Source organism: Brienomyrus brachyistius, chromosome 8 (genome assembly GCF_023856365.1).
Source record: "Brienomyrus brachyistius isolate T26 chromosome 8, BBRACH_0.4, whole genome shotgun sequence".
Classification (NCBI taxonomy): domain Eukaryota; kingdom Metazoa; phylum Chordata; class Actinopteri; order Osteoglossiformes; family Mormyridae; genus Brienomyrus; species Brienomyrus brachyistius.
This window is the reverse complement of record NC_064540.1, coordinates 16,525,968-16,545,549: the sequence shown is the minus strand read 5'-3', so window position 1 is coordinate 16,545,549 and position 19,582 is coordinate 16,525,968. Positions and strand designations below refer to the sequence as shown.

The 19,582-nt window shown below is 39.4% G+C and overlaps 3 protein-coding genes across 4 annotated transcripts; all 3 read left to right on the top strand.

Annotated features, from left to right (window-relative positions):
• Nucleotides 1-5,719: 5,719 nt before the first annotated feature.
• Nucleotides 5,720-11,405, top strand: LOC125747932 (uncharacterized). The gene is made up of 13 exons (XM_049023587.1): nucleotides 5,720-6,168; nucleotides 7,292-7,415; nucleotides 7,559-7,721; nucleotides 7,861-8,053; nucleotides 8,230-8,798; nucleotides 9,068-9,139; nucleotides 9,349-9,435; nucleotides 9,705-9,776; nucleotides 9,986-10,072; nucleotides 10,342-10,413; nucleotides 10,623-10,709; nucleotides 10,979-11,050; nucleotides 11,260-11,405. Exons 5-13 carry the CDS (start codon nucleotides 8,730-8,732, stop codon nucleotides 11,356-11,358), a joined length of 717 nt encoding a protein of 238 aa, XP_048879544.1. The 5' UTR covers nucleotides 5,720-6,168; nucleotides 7,292-7,415; nucleotides 7,559-7,721; nucleotides 7,861-8,053; nucleotides 8,230-8,729; the 3' UTR covers nucleotides 11,359-11,405.
• Nucleotides 11,406-11,446: 41 nt separating this feature from the next.
• LOC125747775 (uncharacterized) lies at nucleotides 11,447-15,347 on the top strand. The gene is made up of 5 exons (XM_049023257.1): nucleotides 11,447-12,855; nucleotides 12,998-13,106; nucleotides 14,344-14,414; nucleotides 14,500-15,308; nucleotides 15,341-15,347. The coding sequence occupies exons 2-5, from the start codon at nucleotides 13,040-13,042 to the stop codon at nucleotides 15,345-15,347; spliced, it is 954 nt and encodes a 317-aa protein (XP_048879214.1). The 5' UTR covers nucleotides 11,447-12,855; nucleotides 12,998-13,039.
• LOC125747931 (uncharacterized) lies at nucleotides 15,297-18,899 on the top strand. Of its 2 annotated transcripts, none has more exons than XM_049023585.1 (4): nucleotides 15,297-16,756; nucleotides 16,933-17,019; nucleotides 17,141-17,203; nucleotides 18,354-18,899. In XM_049023585.1, the coding sequence occupies exons 1-4, from the start codon at nucleotides 15,370-15,372 to the stop codon at nucleotides 18,605-18,607; spliced, it is 1,791 nt and encodes a 596-aa protein (XP_048879542.1). In that variant the 5' UTR covers nucleotides 15,297-15,369; the 3' UTR covers nucleotides 18,608-18,899. The 2 variants fall into 2 exon arrangements, with proteins under 2 accessions (XP_048879542.1, XP_048879543.1); XM_049023586.1 differs by having other exon boundaries at nucleotides 17,749-18,899.
• The last annotated feature ends 683 nt before the right edge of the window (nucleotides 18,900-19,582 follow it).

Below are 19,582 nucleotides of genomic sequence, written 5' to 3'. Positions count from 1 at the left end.
TAGTTTTGATGCTCACATGCCCATTGTAGGGGCCTTCAGCAATGGACAAGGGTCAGCATGGACACCGTGACCAGGCTGCAGCTATGCAGACCCATACACAGCAAGCTGCCATGCACTGTGTGTTTTGACACCTTTATATTATAGCCAGCATTCATTTTTCAACAGTTCCTGCTACAGTAGCTCTCCTGTGCGATCTGACCAGACAGGCTACCCTTCGCTCCCCTCAGTGATCCATGACCCCATTGCTGGTTCACCAGTTGGTCTTCCTTAGACCAGTTTTGGTAGGTTCTGATCACTGCATACTGGGAACACCCCACAAGACCTGCCGCTCGTCTCGCCATCCCAGTTTGGGCTTTCTCATGGACGCGGAGATCCTTACATTTGCCCATTTTTCCTGCTCCAACACATGAACTTCAAAAACTACCTGTTCATTTACTTAATATATATTGATACCCTTCATAGGTACCACTGTAATGAGAAAACTAATGTTATTCACTTCACCTGCCACGGGTTCTAATTATGGCTGATCAGCGTATGTCTTTGAAACATAACACTGCCCCATTGAGCCAGGAGGTCTATGCCATCCAAGTGTCACACATAAATGCAATGCGATATTTCTGTTGCTGTTTCAAACAAACTACGCATATCGCACTGAAATGGAACTTTATTACCACTGCTGTAGTGCAAAGCTATGCAGCAGCGTTTTTATAATATCTAGGGCATTTCTTTTTGTTGACAGTCGAGTCATTGAGTGAATATTCAGAGAGTACTGCAAGTTTAGCGTTAAGGGTGTCACCAGGTGTAGCGTATGAGTATGCACTTTTCTCCCAACATAAAATATCTGGCGGCACCTAATGGGTTAATTCAGTACACTGTGGTGAGTTAAGCCTCGCAGACAGCAAGCTGTTCCCTAGGACAACGGTAGGACTGAATAAAAAGCGTGGATGGAGACAGACAGGTCTAGCATCAATCCTCAGGAAGGTGCAGCGAGTTGACAGATGACATCTGCTGTGTTCCTTTTTTTTCCCGCAAACCCGAGTTCCCCCTGTAATAAAAATGGCGGTGGTTAGATTGTGAGTAGCAGTCTGCAGCAATGCATTTGGCCCTGAGCTGGTTTACACTTATGAACTTTGGGTTGTTGTGACCTTGCGGTGACCTTAGATTCTAGATTCTGCATATATGAAGACTGAGATTCACTTTAGGGTGCAATAAAAATTACTCGGTGTTTTGTATTGTTACGTTCTGAGCAGATTGGTGAAACAAACTGCAGATTCTGTAGCATGGCTCGATTCACGATATTTTGACTTAATGGTGGTGGGATACTGACGTACAGTCAACTTAGAATTTTCATCCATTCCCAAGCTAGCGATACGGCGCATGGTACTTTATGGCGATGCTGGGTGATGGCAGCATCCACCCAGCCACGAGCGTAAACATGTCATACAGTTTTTAACAAACTTAATTTATTTATTTTCAATTACTGGGTAGTTACAGTAATTATGTACCTATACAGAAACAATAGATTTGAATTTAGCCTACTTATTATTTCACTTATGATGACCTCAATCCTATCGTAAGTCGAGAAACAGCAGTAGACGCTTTAGTGTAAAATGCGCATTCAGTATGGTGCTGCCTGGACTCTAGTCCCAAAGCACTATAGACCATGTAGCGATATAACATCGACATAGTGTTTATAGAAATTACTTATTACAAAGCTTCTGCTGAAAATAGTCCAGTTGCTAGTTAATTAAAGACAATGAACAAACACTCTTGTTACCCAGAATGACAAGCCCGTTATCAACTGTTTTGGCTGTATAATAAGTCCTTTTATTAACTCGGCGATGCTCCTGTCAAACAAATGATGCTGTGTTTCATTGATAACACTGAGGGGCCTCCTGACCCACCGGCAAAAAAAGTTTCACTACTTTACATTAATTGTTGAACCCCGCAGACCTTCATTTGCAATGGAGAACACACTTTCATTTCAAAGAGTATGAAAGATTGATTCCATGCCTTCTGCAGAGGTTTCAGATATCATGTGGATATAAACAGCAAATGAAAGAGTTCAAATATCATTAGCAGTCATGACTGTGTGAGTGTTCATTTATTGTCGGTTCACAAACACCATATTTTAATTGTTTTCTCACCTTAAATTCATCTTAGCTCTGTGTTCATTTATTTCTTTTTTCCCGGTGCAATATGTTACAGGATAGTCCCGTATTGAAAAATATAAAGTGGTGTCTCACTTTGAACTAATATTACATACCTTGTAGTGACAATTTGATATCTTCAATTAGTTCACATTCTTCACTTCACATCGATAGCGGTTTAACATACACCTACCATTGCATAAATAAATTGGAACTATCAGAGCCTTTAAAGGTCATAGCAGCACATAGTATTTAATAAATATGCATGAATGTTAGTATATTATGCTATTGGCTTAAGTAAGTTATATGCACCAACTGTTTTTATTTTCCAAAAAGCAAAGGCATGTATTCTGGTGTGACAGCTTTCATAACTCATAGCACATACATTATGCATCGGCTTTACTTTAAGCACACAACTACTCACACCAAGAGATACAAAAACATGTTCTGAATTTTATTATGCAGGGGGAGGATACAGAGAAAGCTGTATAAAAACATATCCATGCATTGTGTACAGCTGTGTATTCACCCGTAATACCTTATTGTGTAGAGCGTTCTATTACACATTGTAGCATGTCGTTTTGATGTGTAAGACCTGTTGTTAGAAAACAGCTTATTACTGACACAATGCTAATGATAGCACTTCCTTTTACCAGGTCAGCGAACTGTGCTTGAGGCTTATCCCATGGAAAGGAAGATGCCAAGAACGCTGAATGTGTCAAAGCTCTACAAATGGCCCTTCATAGTGGAATACAATACATATGTATATATACGTGTGTTTATGTCTGTTAGGTAGCATACATTTCAATTCACCTGGTAGAGACAGTTCTGCTTTATGTCTTTTCTTTACTTTCCTATCCGAGGAAGGACAGGGACTGAAGCTTTGGAAGCAAGATGCCCAGAATGACAAGTTCTCGTAAACCATGGCAGAGTTAGAGGTGCCAATTCGCCTAAACACGTGTTTTTGGAACGAGGGAGGAAACCTCAAGTACCCGGAGGAAATCCGCACAAGCCCTGGCAGAACATGCCCAGTTTGACCACCATCTCTGCCAGCAAGCCCCCATGTCACCACTGTCCTCCAGCAATTCCCAAATCGCACATAGGGAACGCTTAATCTACAACCTCGATATGGTTCTTTTTTGATACCTGAACTAATTATTTAGGTAAGGTGCTATTTCATTCCTGCAATGGGTGGGTGTCCCATCCTGGGTTATTCCCTGCCACACACACATAGTTTCTGGGATAAACTCCAGACTCCCACCACCTTCAATAGCATAGGCATGTATGTCAAATGGATGAATGTATGCTATTTAATTGATGTCAATACTCCTATTTGCTTAAATCGACTGTTGAAGAAGCATTGAGTTTATAAGGACCATACATAAGGGTACTTTTTAAGTAAATAATACAGTAATTGTACTTGTGGTGTCTGTTTTTTTGAATGGAATGGAAATTTTGCATTGACTGATCTGCTGTCTGATACTGTTGGTATGTGCTTGGGACGTAGGGGGTACCTACTGCACTCAAGATTTATTTATTTACGCTAACTTAGGAGATGCTTTTATATCCAAAGCAACATACTATTGAGAAACAGGGTGAGCCCATCCCTAAGACAATTTGGGTTAAGGGTCTCGCTCCGGGGTCTCGCTCAGGGGCCCAATGGTGAAATCACTTTGCTGATCCCAGAATTTGACCTGACCACCTACTAATCATGGGCACAGAACCATACACCACCAGCACCAGATGTAGTATGTGTCTATATGTGCGTATGTATGTGCTAGGAGTGCTGAACAAGAATATAACTTTATCTTTGGTTCTGTTCATGATACGATAAGACATTTCATTGGAAGAGCCTTCTGTTGCATATATGTCTGTCCTAACAGGTACCAAATTACCAGATTTATTCTGCTCTCTGTGATTGATATGATTTTCATTGATTTTTTTTAGTTTTTCTAAATATCTCACTGTCAAAGAAAGATGGATCTATGAGACAAACTTTTTTGCAGGATATTTCATCTAACAGCATTGGAAGGCTCTGCCCTGATCCGCCTCCCGAACCACAGCAATGCTCGCTTTGTGGGCTTTTCTCCCCAGAATACTCATTTCCTTACCCATTTCCATGATTCACCTCTGCTGTGTGTCTCTGCTTTTCTGTTTCTGCATGTGCCTGCCTGTCCCTGCACTCCCAGGACAGAATCATTTCCTTTACCTACCTCTGCCAATGATTCCTTCTCTCGTTTCTGATTCTAGTGTGCTCTGCGTCTGAATCCCCAATCCCCCAGGTTTCTGCATTACGGTTATATTTGCTGTGTTTTACTTTAAACTTAGTGGCTTTGATTGGATTATGACCCTTATGCAAATAGTCAATGCCACTTATTTGCTCCAAAAATTGCTTGCTAGAGTGATTGGCCCTCTGCTCTTAGTCAATCAGAAACATTCTCCAGCCAGTTTTCAATGCTCTATTCAGATTGTTTTATGTGTTACAGTCAGCTAGCACTACATTTTTTATATGTTCAAAGTTTGTTTCATTACATCATGTCCAGAGGTCCTTCAGGACTTCCAAAGAACCTCTAAATGAAACAATTGTAGTAAATGAAGAAGCTGTTACAAGAGACTGGCAGCTACTCTTCAAGGTCCGTGTTGACCTTCTACTGACTGTGTCACAGCTATTCATAACACAGGCACCACTGTAATTCATATTATACCATTTTCTTATATGATTATATAATTATTTGAATTATACACTATGAATACAAAAATTTGTATAGGAAACAGCATTTTTGTCTCTTCAGTGACTTTTGATCGACTTCAGCTGAGTAAATTGCTCTCTTTACCTGCTGTGTGAAATTGCCTATGGATCTGGTTTGCAGAGATAGGCTCTTATCTCGCATTGTCCAGACTGGCGTGGTTCAGTGTGCCCTGGATGTCTAGTGTCCAATGGGGCAATCCATCTAAGGCCTAGTGCTTTCATTCGCCATCTGCATGTACAGCACCCCCACCCCTCCCCCCCCACAACTAACCTGCTCCAGTATCTTTACGCAAATGTCTTTGAATCATATGACACCCAAAACCTTTCACTGGTCGGCCATGTACGGTTTAGCCTCACACTGCTGATACACTACAAGTGAAAAATACAAAGAGAGTTTTGTTCATTTTCTTCCCACAGTCAAGGCAAAAAGGTTGGAGAGCATGGGCTTCTGGATATGAAAATATACCCCACTTACAGCCCCACCAGTGTTCAGAACAGCACACTTTGCCCAGAAGGCCAGCGAGGCTTTCACTGCCACCTCATCTGGCCTAGGAGGGGTGTGCTGCAGGTATGGAAGAAGGGTTGAATGAAATATGCTGACATCATTGACTGAAAAGAACCTCACCACATTATATACAAATAATTTCAAGAAATCTTATACATCTACCTTACGTCCGTAGCCTCCGAGACCCTGAATGGGACAAGCGGTTTCAGAAAATGGATGTATGGATGGATCTTACACATTTATAGCTTTGATTATTTTTTATATTTATTTGTGTGTGTGGGTGCCTGTGTGTGTGTGTGTGTCGGTGCCTGTGTGTGTGCGTTGGTTTTTATGATTTATCAGGACTTTTCACCTGATTACGTGCCGACATTATCGGGACATTTGGGATTATGAGGACAGGGACGGTGTCCTCATAATTCCTGTAATACAGATGCATTTATCTAAGTTAGAAAACCCCCCCTGCAAACTTTGGGGCCAAGTCCTCTTACACCACAAAACCACGAAAACCAGTTCACACAGTGTAAACTCTGCATTCAGCATCGCGCCCTCTGTAGGCTGGAGCAGTAGAAACACCAGAATAACACTTGCGTTAAGATTTACGGCTGCTGATTGGCTAGTTCTGGACTAGCCATCTAAGGTTGTGATTGGCTGAGAGGTATGTCATTCACTGCGAATCCTCGTTTCTATCGGTGGACTTCAGCAGGAGACTAAGAGGACACTACAATATCCTGTAATATCCAAGTCGTGGAACAGACTGTAATCAGGTAAGAAAATTGTTTTTATAATAGAATAATAGACTAAGTTTTCTTTTCAAATTGCTGGAGTTAAATGCAAATTCCAAGGGGTGTACCCATACATAAAATGCACGGTTCGATACAAACTTCGGTTTTGGATTCATGGTTCGGTGAAATTTCGGTACAGCAGGGAAAACAGAATATGTTTTTAAATTATTTATTTTTAATACTGAGACCACCAACTCATTTATAAGATTAAAATCTGTCGACGTGTCTGATTAACAAAACCCAAGAGACTTTTATTCGCACATTGTAAAAATAAATATGTAAAATAAATAAAAACATCTAAAATAAAACATCATAACTATAATGAAAAACTTCGGTTTTGGATTCGTGGTTCGGTGCAATTTCTTTACAGCAGGGAAAACACAATCCAATTGTCGCCTACTTCCGAGTATGGCCGCAGTTACGTAGCGATAATTTTTATGCCAGGTTAGAATTTTCTGGCAGAGCTGCTTAAATGCCATACGGAGAATAACTTGCGGAGGTTGTTTCTGCCTTTCTCTGGTCGCACATACACTTGGATGATGTCGTCTCAAATCAGTTAGCATGTCGGATATGTTTCCAGCAACCGAGTTGGGCATAACGGAGCCGGGAGACTGTCTTGGTCTCGCCGATTATACACTCTCCAGTGCTGGTGTACCGAAGTGATGTACCGAACTCTACGTGACGAATACGTGCACCGGCACTGCCTACACATTCCTAATCCCTGTTAATACGGAAGCATTATCTGCATTGCTTCGAAATTTACAATAAATACCAGATTGTCGATCGTATTCTGTTTCAAAGGTGAACACTATGTAGTCATTAAGTGCAGATAAAGCGATTTCATTGTGTAAATATTGCACCGAGGATGATTCGGTGTCGTGCGATAAGTCCTTAGGATAGTATGGCTGTATCTGTGCTCTTTAGGTTAGCTCATATCCAGAATTCATTTGGTAAATTCGATTTCCCAACAAACTTTATTAGTCATTCGTTCTTACTGAATTACATTTGTAGAATAAAAGGGATGTCATGCATTAAATATCTGCTTAAAACATAAACTAAATAATATAAACTGAATATATGAATAAACATCAATCATTCTTCACAGGAGGAGATGGCTTCTTCGAAGTTGAGAAGTAGAAAACTTTCTCCAAAACAAGAGGCTGCATATTTTATATCTGCATGTAAAGACAAAGATGGACTTTATGTGAAATATATAAATTCATATAAAGGTAAATTTAAAGTTTGTGTACGAATATTTGATTTTATCTAGGGTTTTTTTGTGTATTAATGTTATGGTGCTTATTGTTAACAGGGATCATCGTGCAGGAGCATTCGAGGCTGATCTTAATCTAGTGTTTGCTATCTCTTGTAGGCCGTGGGGTATACAGCAGATTCCATTTTGAGAGGGGAGATTTTCTTCTGGAATACAGAGGGCAACTCATCAGCAGGCATGAATGTGAAAGTAGACAGAAAATATATCATGATGCCCTCAAAGTGTTCATGTTTGAATTTTATTTCAATGGAAAATTGTTTTGGTATGTATGACATTGCATGTTCTTTAACATAATATAAGCCTTTGGTGACTGCTGACATACTCATTTTTAAATGTCTTTAGTGCTCTGATATTTACTAGAATATGGTAGTTTTTCTGACTTTTCACTTTATGTGATACAGCATTGATGCTGCCCGAGACGATGGCTCCCTTGGGAGACTGGTGAATGATGACCATGTTAGCCCAAACAGCAAAATGAAAAAAATCACCATATCAGGAAAGCCCCATCTATGTTTATTCGCAACCAGAAGCATTAGTCCTGGAGAAGAAATTACATATAACTACGGTGACTCTGACTGGCCATGGAGATGCAAGGTATTTAGACATGAAAGAACCATTTAGAAATAATCATCCTTCTGCAAAAGAAGGGTGAAATCCAGATATGTTACTTAAGTGATTAAAAGTATTTTCATTAGTTTATATTCTTTTTCTCAAGCCTTTCTCATTGACAATGATTATCGTATATCATAATATATAACTAATATTTACAGGTGGCTACTGAAAAAGACCAACTGCACCCAAAAGAGCAGAGCACATCAAGTGAGGTAGGGAGGACAGGGAAAGTAATTCAGTTAAACTCTTGTATGTGTGATTATTAGGTTTAAGTAGTTGGAGATATAGATGTGTGTTGAATGAGGATATGCAGAGAGAATGCTGGTAATTCTCTGTCCCTGCAAAAGGGAGATCAGCGTGTGAAAGTGTGCTTGACAAAAGCATTGTCTGTGAGGATATGGTGTTGATGAGAACTGCAGAGATTACTGGGATTTTGTGTTTGAACATTGTGTGAAACAATGCTTAGATATTAGAAATGCAGTTCTGTCAATGATAGTTTTATGTAATTTTTTTTGTACTGATTTAGTTGTATAGTTTTGCTTATGTGTGGTAGGAGCATTTAATTGACTGTTAACATTCTGCTCTCTCCAGCATTCCTACCATGTGCAGTATGGAATTATATTTTTATTTGTGTTTCTAGAACATAACCGATGTGGGAATGACTACGAATGTCCAGTTGTTGCCAGAAGGACAGCATGCAGATGTCCTAAGAGAAGAGACAGAAGAGGTAAGTGTGTAAACACAAACCTAGTTTGGCGGTACACTAGGTTTTAAGAGGACCCTGCAAATGTGTTTCGGCGTAGAGTTTTATCAGTTGTGTGTGTATATAGTGTTTGACAGAAACATGGACTCGGGGGTCTTCTTAATATGAAGCTGTAATTTATGTCATAGATGGCCTTTTGCTGTGTTTTTGAGTGGGTTCACCACACTGGAACATAGACCACTTATAGCAAGCAGTGTTTTGCATGAAATATTGTTCTGAAAACTATTTTGTAGGCTGTTTCTGAGGGAGACCCCTGTGCCAATACTCTGATGGATACCTCATCACTTAGCAAAGAAATGGAACAGGTAATTTGCATTATGTGCCATGCATTAGGAGCTTAGATATTAGAAATGCAGTTCTGTCAATGATAGTTTTATGTAATTTTTTTGTACTGATTTAGTTGTATAGTTTTGCTTATGTGTGGTAGGAGCATTTAATTGACTGTTAACATTCTGCTCTCTCCAGCATAACTACTTTGTGCAGTATGGAATTATATTTTTATTTGTGTTTCTAGAACATAACCGATGTGGGAATGACTACGAATGTCCAGTTGTTGCCAGAAGGACAGCATGCAGATGTCCTAAGAGAAGAGACAGAAGAGGTAAGTGTGTAAACACAAACCTAGTTTGGCGGTACACTAGGTTTTAAGAGGACCCTGCAAATGTGTTTCGGCGTAGAGTTTTATCAGCTGTGTGTGTATATAGTGTTTGACAGAAACATGGACTCGGGGGTCTTCTTAATATGAAGCTGTAATTTATGTCATAGATGGCCTTTTGCTGTGTTTTTGAGCGGGTTCACCACACTGGAACATAGACCACTTATAGCAAGCAGTGTTTTGCATGAAATATTGTTCTGAAAACTATTTTGTAGGCTGTTTCTGAGGGAGACCCCTGTGCCAATACTCTGATGGATACCTCATCACTTAGCAAAGAAATGGAACAGGTAATTTGCATTATGTGCCATGCATTAGGAGCTTAGATATTAGAAATGCAGTTCTGTCAATGATAGTTTTATGTAATTTTTTTGTACTGATTTAGTTGTATAGTTTTGCTTATGTGTGGTAGGAGCATTTCATTTACTGTTAACATTCTGCTCTCTCCAGCATAACTACTATGTGCAGTATGGAATTATATTTTTATTTGTGTTTCTAGAACATAACCGATGTGGGAATGACTACGAATGTCCAGTTGTTGCCAGAAGGACAGCATGCAGATGTCCTAAGAGAAGAGACAGAAGAGGTAAGTGTGTAAACACAAACCTAGTTTGGCGGTACACTAGGTTTTAAGAGGACCCTGCAAATGTGTTTCGGCGTAGAGTTTTATCAGCTGTGTGTGTATATAGTGTTTGACAGAAACATGGACTCGGGGGACTTCTTAATATGAAGCTGTAATTTATGTCATAGATGGCCTTTTGCTGTGTTTTTGAGCGGGTTCACCACACTGGAACATAGACCACTTATAGCAAGCAGTGTTTTGCATGAAATATTGTTCTGAAAACTATTTTGTAGGCTGTTTCTGAGGGAGACCCCTGTGCCAATACTCTGATGGATAACTCATCACTTAGCAAAGAAATGGAACAGGTAATTTGCATTATGTGCCATGCATTAGGAGCTTAGATATTAGAAATGCAGTTCTGTCAATGATAGTTTTATGTAATTTTTTTGTACTGATTTAGTTGTATAGTTTTGCTTATGTGTGGTAGGAGCATTTCATTTACTGTTAACATTCTGCTCTCTCCAGCATAACTACTTTGTGCAGTATGGAATTATATTTTTATTTGTGTTTCTAGAACATAACCGATGTGGGAATGACTACGAATGTCCAGTTGTTGCCAGAAGGACAGCATGCAGATGTCCTAAGAGAAGAGACAGAAGAGGTAAGTGTGTAAACACAAACCTAGTTTGGCGGTACACTAGGTTTTAAGAGGACCCTGCAAATGTGTTTCGGCGTAGAGTTTTATCAGCTGTGTGTGTATATAGTGTTTGACAGAAACATGGACTCGGGGGTCTTCTTAATATGAAGCTGTAATTTATGTCATAGATGGCCTTTTGCTGTGTTTTTGAGCGGGTTCACCACACTGGAACATAGACCACTTATAGCAAGCAGTGTTTTGCATGAAATATTGTTCTGAAAACTATTTTGTAGGCTGTTTCTGAGGGAGACCCCTGTGCCAATACTCTGATGGATAACTCATCACTTAGCAAAGAAATGGAACAGGTAATTTGCATTATGTGCCATGCATTAGGAGCTTAGATATTAGAAATGCAGTTCTGTCAATGATAGTTTTATGTAATTTTTTTGTACTGATTTAGTTGTATAGTTTTGCTTATGTGTGGTAGGAGCATTTCATTTACTGTTAACATTCTGCTCTCTCCAGCATAACTACTATGTGCAGTATGGAATTATATTTTTATTTGTGTTTCTAGAACATAACCGATGTGGGAATGACTACGAATGTCCAGTTGTTGCCAGAAGGACAGCATGCAGATGTCCTAAGAGAAGAGACAGAAGAGGTAAGTGTGTAAACACAAACCTAGTTTGGCGGTACACTAGGTTTTAAGAGGACCCTGCAAATGTGTTTCGGCGTAGAGTTTTATCAGTTGTGTGTGTATATAGTGTTTGACAGAAACATGGACTCGGGGGTCTTCTTTATATGAAGCTGTAATTTATGTCATAGATGGCCTTTTGCTGTGTTTTTGAGCGGGTTCACCACACTGGAGCATATACTACTTATAGAAAGTAGTGTTTTGCATGTACATTAGGTTTTAAGAGCATCGTGCAAATGTTTCAGCATGTCATAAATGGTCTTGTACAGTGGTTTTAAATAAGTTCGCAACAATAATGCCATAAGGATGCACTGGATGGTCATGGAGAATACTAGATTACTGATGAGTGACTTTAATTATTAATTCCACTAGTTGCTACTTAGAATATATATAATATTCCTTAGTTTTCTGTAATTAAAATAGCTTTTGATGAGTGGCACAAATTTAAAAATAGAAATAGATCTGCAAGACCTAAGTCTTACAGTACTATTGTTCAACTGATTCAATCACGTGAACTTCAGCTGATTATCTATGGGTCACCAGATCAGCAACCATAAGCATCTACTGTGTTTAGGAATAAGCATCTACTGTGTTTAGCTTATTTAGTTTATTTTAGTTTATTTTGCACTTTGTGTATTGTAGGAGCACAAAACGCCAAACTGATTCTCAGTTGAATTGGGACAGTGGGGAGGTACAGACACCATTTAATTGAAGCTGTTGAACTGTATGTTACATGTTATAGTTTTCTAGTTTTTGTAAACGATTTCATGACCTCTCTATATCTCCTTAATGATTCACTAAGTTTATTTATTCATATACTCCAATGAGTAGAAATATTACTTCAAGAAGCTGGCACATGGGGCGGTATGGTGGTGCAGTGGTTAGCACTGTTGCCTCACACCTCTGGGACCCAGGTTTGAATCTCCACCTGGGTCACATGTGTGCGGAGTTTGCATGTTCTCCCCATGTCGTCGTGGGGTTTCCTCCGGGTACTCCGGTTTCCCCCCACAGTCCAAAAACATACTGAGGCTAATTGGAGTTGCTAAATTGCCCATAGGTGAGCATGAGTGAATGGTGTGTGAATGTGCGCTGCGATGGGCTGGCCCCCCATCCTGGGTTGTTCCCTGCCTCGTGCCCATTGATTCTGGGATAGGCTCCGGGCGACCCAGTAGGATTAGTGGTTTGGAAAATGGATGGAAGCTGGCACAAATAATTGCAAGAGTTGTTTCTGTTCCCATAAGCATGTGTTTTATGCATTGACATTGTCTGAGAGGTCAGTGATCTTGGTCCTAAGCCTGCCCAAATTATGAATTATGACAATGATTCTAGCAGTTTTTATTGACTGCTGGTCTAGATATTATTTTTTGTGTTTATCTGAACTTCTTCATTTAATCTGTTTTGAAGGTAGCCACCAAACTTGATTTTTGCAAGACAGGGGGTCACAGATCATCATTTCCAAATGAGAATGTTGAGAAGGTAATGCAAGGTTTTAATTATACTTGACATGTAGGTGTGCCATCTACAGAATTATAGTGAGATATTGTGATTTTTAGTGTCATTTTTAAAAAGCCTTTAAGAATTCCCACTCAGAATGTAATTTCCTTTTTGTTTTGTTCAGCAGCCCTGTAAGCATGAGGTCATCCATGCAAATTTTTCAAGCATGGACAAATGTTCTGCATGTTTTGGACCTGTGGCGCCACTCAAGTGGATTGGTCTGAGGTGTAAAGGTCAGTAACAGTCCTTGCAAGTATTTAAGATAGTAAGTAATATTATGCAGGTTTTTTTAAAGTGTTTCTTATGCAGTATTTGTCAAATTGTTACTTTGCTAGATTAGTGTCATTGAAGGTGATTTTGGATTGGTGGAGAAAAACTGGAAGGTGTAATTCAGGTAGTAAAGGTAGCATTTGCCCTGTGTTCTCTGACTTTGAATTGGGAATGTTAACACTAAATTAATTAATGATTGCCAAAGTTCAGATTGTCTGATCACCAGTCTCAGTTAGATGATTCATTTCCCATAAACACAAAGTGATATGAAGAGGTTTTATCATTCAAGCCAGGAATGTTTTTACTTGTGTATATGAAGGCACAGTAGTAGGAATATACCACAAGAATGCACCATAATAATACACAGAAACACCTCCAACAATGAAAAAAGGAATGCTGCTTTATCTGACAGTTATGCCATGCATTGCAAAATGTGCAGTGCAGAGTAACATTTGTATGGGTTAATGAGCCCTCAAATACAAGCATAAACAATGTGTTGTTTATATACTTAACTAATTTAACACCATAAACCAGTATACCTTTTCTATCACAAATAATGAAAAACCCCATATCTGAAGTCTCTCTACAGGCTTTTTATATAACCCAGGTTACTGCCAGTTATCTTCTTTGCAGTGCACTTTGTCTTGTAGAGTAGTTGAGTACAAACTTCCCATTCAAATATTTGTTACTTCACAGCATCCTAAAGATAACTCACTATTTGCAAACATGATTGCTGTTAAGACCTGGCATTAGCTATTCATCAAAAAACTTTACTTTTCTGTCTCAAAATTACTTGGTAATATTGAGACAATGTATTGAGAGGTAATATTGAGAGGTAATATTACTTGTGTTTCATGAATCCTAATTGTGAGGAAGTGTATAAGCCCTGGAATCATCGCTTATGACTAAACTGTTTTATATTGTTACATATGTAATTATCATCCATAGACCCAATGTTAAACTGGCACTTTTTTAGCTAGGGCATTCTTTGTTTTTACATTTTTATTTATATAGTGCTTTTACATAAACTCAAAGACGCTTTGGTATTTTGTGTGTGTGTTTTTGTTATGCCTATCAGTTAAGGGTTTATCTAATCATGGCCTAATAGGGGTTGATTGTGGATTAAAGGAATTAGCCACAATTTGTGTCCCTATTTTAAATACATTTGAAATATGAGTACAATTTATTTCTCTCTTATAGTGTGCTCTAAATTTTGGCACAAGAACTGCTTTGCAAAATTTGAAAAGAATGATGAAGAACCACTTTCATGGGTGAGTACAGTATATTTACAGTTTTACTTATGAACCATCTCTCTTCACAAATGCTACATAGTGATTTTCTCTTTTCTGATACTAGGATATAGGATTTTCAAGTTCTGATGAGGAAGTGTCACTCTCAGATGAGGAATATGTCCCAGACTCAGACAGTGAATCGTGCAGTTCAGTGGAGTTAGCAGCAGGATATGTAAACAATGTCCAAAACAAATGTTCCTCAAATGAACAGAACGTGAAAGTTGCCACCTCAGAGTGCACCAAATCTCAGAAAACAAAGTTGAACCAGGAAGGTGTAAGCAAAGGTTCACAGTATTTGAAGGCCAGGAAAGTGTCTTGTTTAAATGAGGATGATTTATTTTGTTGTCTGGAGGAGTTGACAAGTGGAGAATCAGACAATGAGTCAGACAGTTCTGCAGAAGGGACAGATTTACTTTCAAGCACCAGTCAAGTTAAACGCCTTTCAGAGATCAAAAGATCATCAAAAGTTGACGCTTTAATTAATAGATCAGATCGTGTTTCTTTGCCCAGAAAAGACCATAAAACACCTACAAGTGAACAGCAGTTGGAAATAATAGGTGGTACTAGTGCACTTGATTTGCCTGGAGATTATAAGGATGTATCAGTGGCAGGAGCAAAGGGTAACATGGCTGGAGCTGAGAAATGTCTTCAATCATCAGACATTTCTTGTTCTGAAAATAAGAATTACTGTTACATTTGTGGGAAACCACAGTCAAAAATATCTCGTCATTTAAAAACCCATTTGACTGAAGTTGAAGTTGCAGAAGCACTGTCATTTCCAAAACGCTCAAAAGAACGCAAAAGACTACTAGAAAAAATTCGGAACAAGGGGAACTATCGGCATAATTCCAGTGTATTAGAGAAAGGAAATGGGTTGCTTAAAGTAAAACGAAGGCCAAACAAAGATTGTGATTCAAAACAGTTTGTGCATTGTATGTACTGCAAAGCAATGTTTGGGCGTAAAGAACTATGGCGACATGTGAGAAGATGTTCCTCAAAGCCAGGTTCAGTAAGTGAACATCAGGGACGGACCAGAGTGTTGGGTTTGGCTGCCATGGCAGAGTCTACATCTTTGCAGCAGATATCTGGAGGAGTTTGGAAGCTCTTGAGTGCAATGAAGCAAGATGACATATCTTCTGTTGTACGCAATGACTTCTGCATTCTTCAGCTAGCGCAGTCATTCTTCAACAAACATGGAAATGACCCTACCAAGTTTGAATATATTCGTCAGAAGCTTCGAGAAATTGGGAGGTTTTTGATAACATTGCGCAGTGAGTCCTCTATATACAGCCTTGAGGAAGCTATAAAACCAGCTAATTTCCAGCATGTTATTGAAGCTGTGAAGAAAGTGTCAGGTCATGACGAAGAAAAAAACTACTACCAAAGGCCAAGCCTAGCATTGAAATTGGGCCACACATTGCAAAAGGTCTGCGAGCTCATCCACTGCAGAGGTCTAATGGCAGAAGATGAAGAGTTAATTAAGTCAACTGAGACATTCAGAAAGCTATATACCACCAAGTGGTCTGAGCTAATATCACACAGGGCTTTAAGCACAATGAATGAAGCAAAATTCAATAAACCGTCAACACTGCCTTTCACTCATGATGTTCAGCTCCTTCATAAACACCTGGAAACTACTGCCAATGCAGCATCTGAAAACCTGAAAAAAACATCATCATCACAAAGTTATGCAGAACTTGCAAAAGCTACCCTTGCAAGGGTAATTATTTTCAATCGTAGGCGTGCCGGTGAAGTATCTAAAATGCAGCTCAAAAGCTTCCAGGAAAGAGAGAACACACTACTTCACGCAGATGTTGCAGTAGGTCTTTCCAAATTTGAGCAGAAACTCTGTAGTCATTTTAGTAGAGTTGAAATCAGAGGTAAAAGAGGTCGAAAGGTTGCTGTCCTCCTCACACCAGATATGGTAGATGCCCTAACACTTCTGGTGAATAAAAGAACAGAGTGTGCGGTTCAGGATAACTGCTTCTTGTTTGCTAGACCCAAATGCCAGAGTCATTACAGAGGTCAAGATTGCTTGCGGCTCTATGCAACTCAGTGTGGTGCTCAAAATCCACAACATCTCAGGTCAACACATTTGCGCAAACACGTGGCCACTCTATCACAAATTCTTAATTTGAAAAACAATGAATTAGATCAAGTTGCTGACTTCTTGGGGCACGATATTCGTGTACACCGTGAGTATTACAGGCTTCCAGAAGCGACAACTCAGCTGGCAAAAATATCCAAACTTCTGCTTGCTATGGAAAAAGGGTGTCTCCCTAACTTTCAAGGCAAATCACTCGATGAAATTGAAATTGAAGGTACGCTTTTGTACAGTATCTACTTCTATGTCCTTTTCATGATAAATATGTGAAATCTGAGCACATTCATCTGGATTGGTTAACTATATGCACCTCAGATACTTTTAAAACATGAGCATAATATGTTTTGTAGCATCATTGTCCCAGTTTAGTTCAATTTGATTTCTTTGTTTAAGATGAGATCAACTTAACTGATGGCAGTGATGGAACTGAACCTGACAGTGATACAGAGGATGCTACCTTGGGCACACCAAGACTGAATGGTATTTTTAAAGTATTTTCATGCATTCTGCAGTGTTAGCAGCATATTCAGTTTATTTTTCTTCCATGTTCTACTAGAATTGTTTGCATGTATACTGACTGAGCAGTTCCATATTCTTACAGAAAGTCAAAGCATTCAGCCAGCTACAGAAGATAATGCTGGAGGCTCAACAGATTCCATCAGTGGTAACTTTCAGTATAATTCCGATTTTTTTATGGAAAGAAGCTTGATTACCGAGACAATAAGTTTGTCCACTGCTAAGTGGTATATTTGGCTGGCGTTGTGGCACATCTTACACGTTGCCATAGATTCTGATGCTTTTGGGACTTGTGGCAACATGAATGGTGTTCCCCAAAGCCATTTGTAGTAAAGGAGTGAGGAAGGGTCTGGGTTTTTGGTTTGCCTGCCAGAATCTCACAGGAGATGTCTCAAGGGGTTCGTATAGCTAGAGAAGACAATGCAACAGTTGTGACGTGTAGGATGGAGACTGGCAGTGGTGAACTCTTGTCTGTAAGATTCTCATCCTTCCTCCAAGGTTTATAGCTGGTATCAGCATCTATATATTAAAGACCAATTTAACTATGCCCAAGTTCTTGTTCAGGCATGCCCTACTAGGAAGTGAATCTATGTTGGGATTTTTTGGCAGGTGATCAGTGGCAAGAAAACCTTGTAGTCTGTACAATCATCATAAGAGTAAAGCAACACAACTGAGTCAGGACTTTTGTCACAGGTCTCTAGGGAGGTCATTTTTCTCAGTGAGTTTTAGTGGTGGGGGACCTTTGCTGAAAAAGAGCCATATGGAGAGCTACTCTGGATCAATCTGGATTTCCCTCTGTCTCCCATCAAGTAACATTCATGTAGTGACATTCATGCTGTTTCTCTTATTTGCAATATTCTATGTGTTGAATTCTTGCCTTATTTAGCCAGTTAATATGTGTAATTAATTTGGGTATGACCTGGGTATGAATCCATCTTTAAACCATTGTGAAGCTCAGCTTTCTAAACCTTGGATAACATAACTTTTAAATGTCTGTGTGCTAATTAAATGGAATAATGTTAAGTTTAACATTACTACAGATTATAGCACAGGAATTCTGGTGTCATTCTTCATAAATGACTATTTTTATATCCTTTGTAATTAATACACAAATTTAGCTTTTCGATACAGGTTGTATGCATTCTTTACTGAAAGAACTGCCCTACACATGCAACTGTAGTAAATTATATCCCAGCTCAACATTATCATTCTCAGCAATCTCATGTATAACTACTTCAGTTATTTGTATGTGTTTGCATCTAAATAATACTGACTGATTTGTTTTTTTTCTGTGACAGTGGGCCAGGTTTTTACAGCAGCAATTAAAACCTCAAAGAAGAAGTCGCGAACACAGTGGTCAAAACAGGAGGTGACAGCTGTATTGAAACATTTTAAAGATCATATAACCAAAGGAAAACTGGCAACAATGGCAGAGTGTCAGCAGTGCAAGTCAGCTGAGGACCCTGTTCTGGCAGGGCGCACTGTACAAAATATAAGAGATTTTGTTAGAAATAGAGGGATCACACTAAAAAGGAAAACCATGTCTAATTGAATATATATTATTTTCTATAGAGGCAAAAATGCCAAGGAGAAAAATATTGTTTATTTCTAATTTTTGGGGAGTAAAGAATTTGCCCTCGTGTCATGCACTCTTAAGTTGCAGAAAGTCTTTTGTTACAAGTTATAATAAAAAATTAATTATTTTAATATTAATATTTTAATTTCACGTTAGTACTTGTGCATAAGTAATCTGCATTTCATTAATCAGGAAAAAAGTCATTTTTGTTTTTGTGCATATTCGAGGTCCAATAAAACATCACTGACCTTCTAGCACAGTGAATGGACATGTTTGTGTGTGTGTTCATTTGATGTCCTGGAAAATCATGTATGACCTCACAAACAATGTTCTCGTCGTAGGAGGGAGTTTCTTGGGAGGTTCCCATATGCTACCATAGTGTCAGGTGGTAATGTAAAGAGCTTCATTTACTTTAGAATTAATATGAAGTGATATTTGTGTTGTGCAAAGCAAAATAATTTTTTTGATGTTTACAGCACTTCTCTAGAGCAAAGGGAAAGGTGGGTCCCCTAAAACCATGTTTCAACTGGTTTGGGAGGCAAAGTCCTCTTAAGACTTAAAAACCCGTATGTGTGTGTGTGTGTGTGTGTGTGTGTGTGTGTGTGTGGGTGCCTGTGTGTGTGCGTGGGTGCCTGTGCGTGTGTGTGTGTGTGTCTGTGTGTGTGTGGGTGCCTGTGTGTGTGTGTGTGTGTGTCTGTGTGTGGGTGGGTGCCTGTGTGTGTGTGCGTGGGTGCCTGTGCGTGTGTGTGTCTGTGTGTGTGTGGGTGCCTGTGTGTGTGTCGGTGCGTGTGTGTGTGTGTCTGTGTGTGTGTGGGTGCCTGTGTGTGTGTGTGTGTGTGCGTGGGTGCCTGTGCGTGTGTGTGTCTGTGTGTGTGTGGGTGCCTGTGTGTGTGTGTGTGTGTGTGTGCGTGGGTGCCTGTTTGTGTGTGTGTGTGTGCGTGGGTGCCTGTT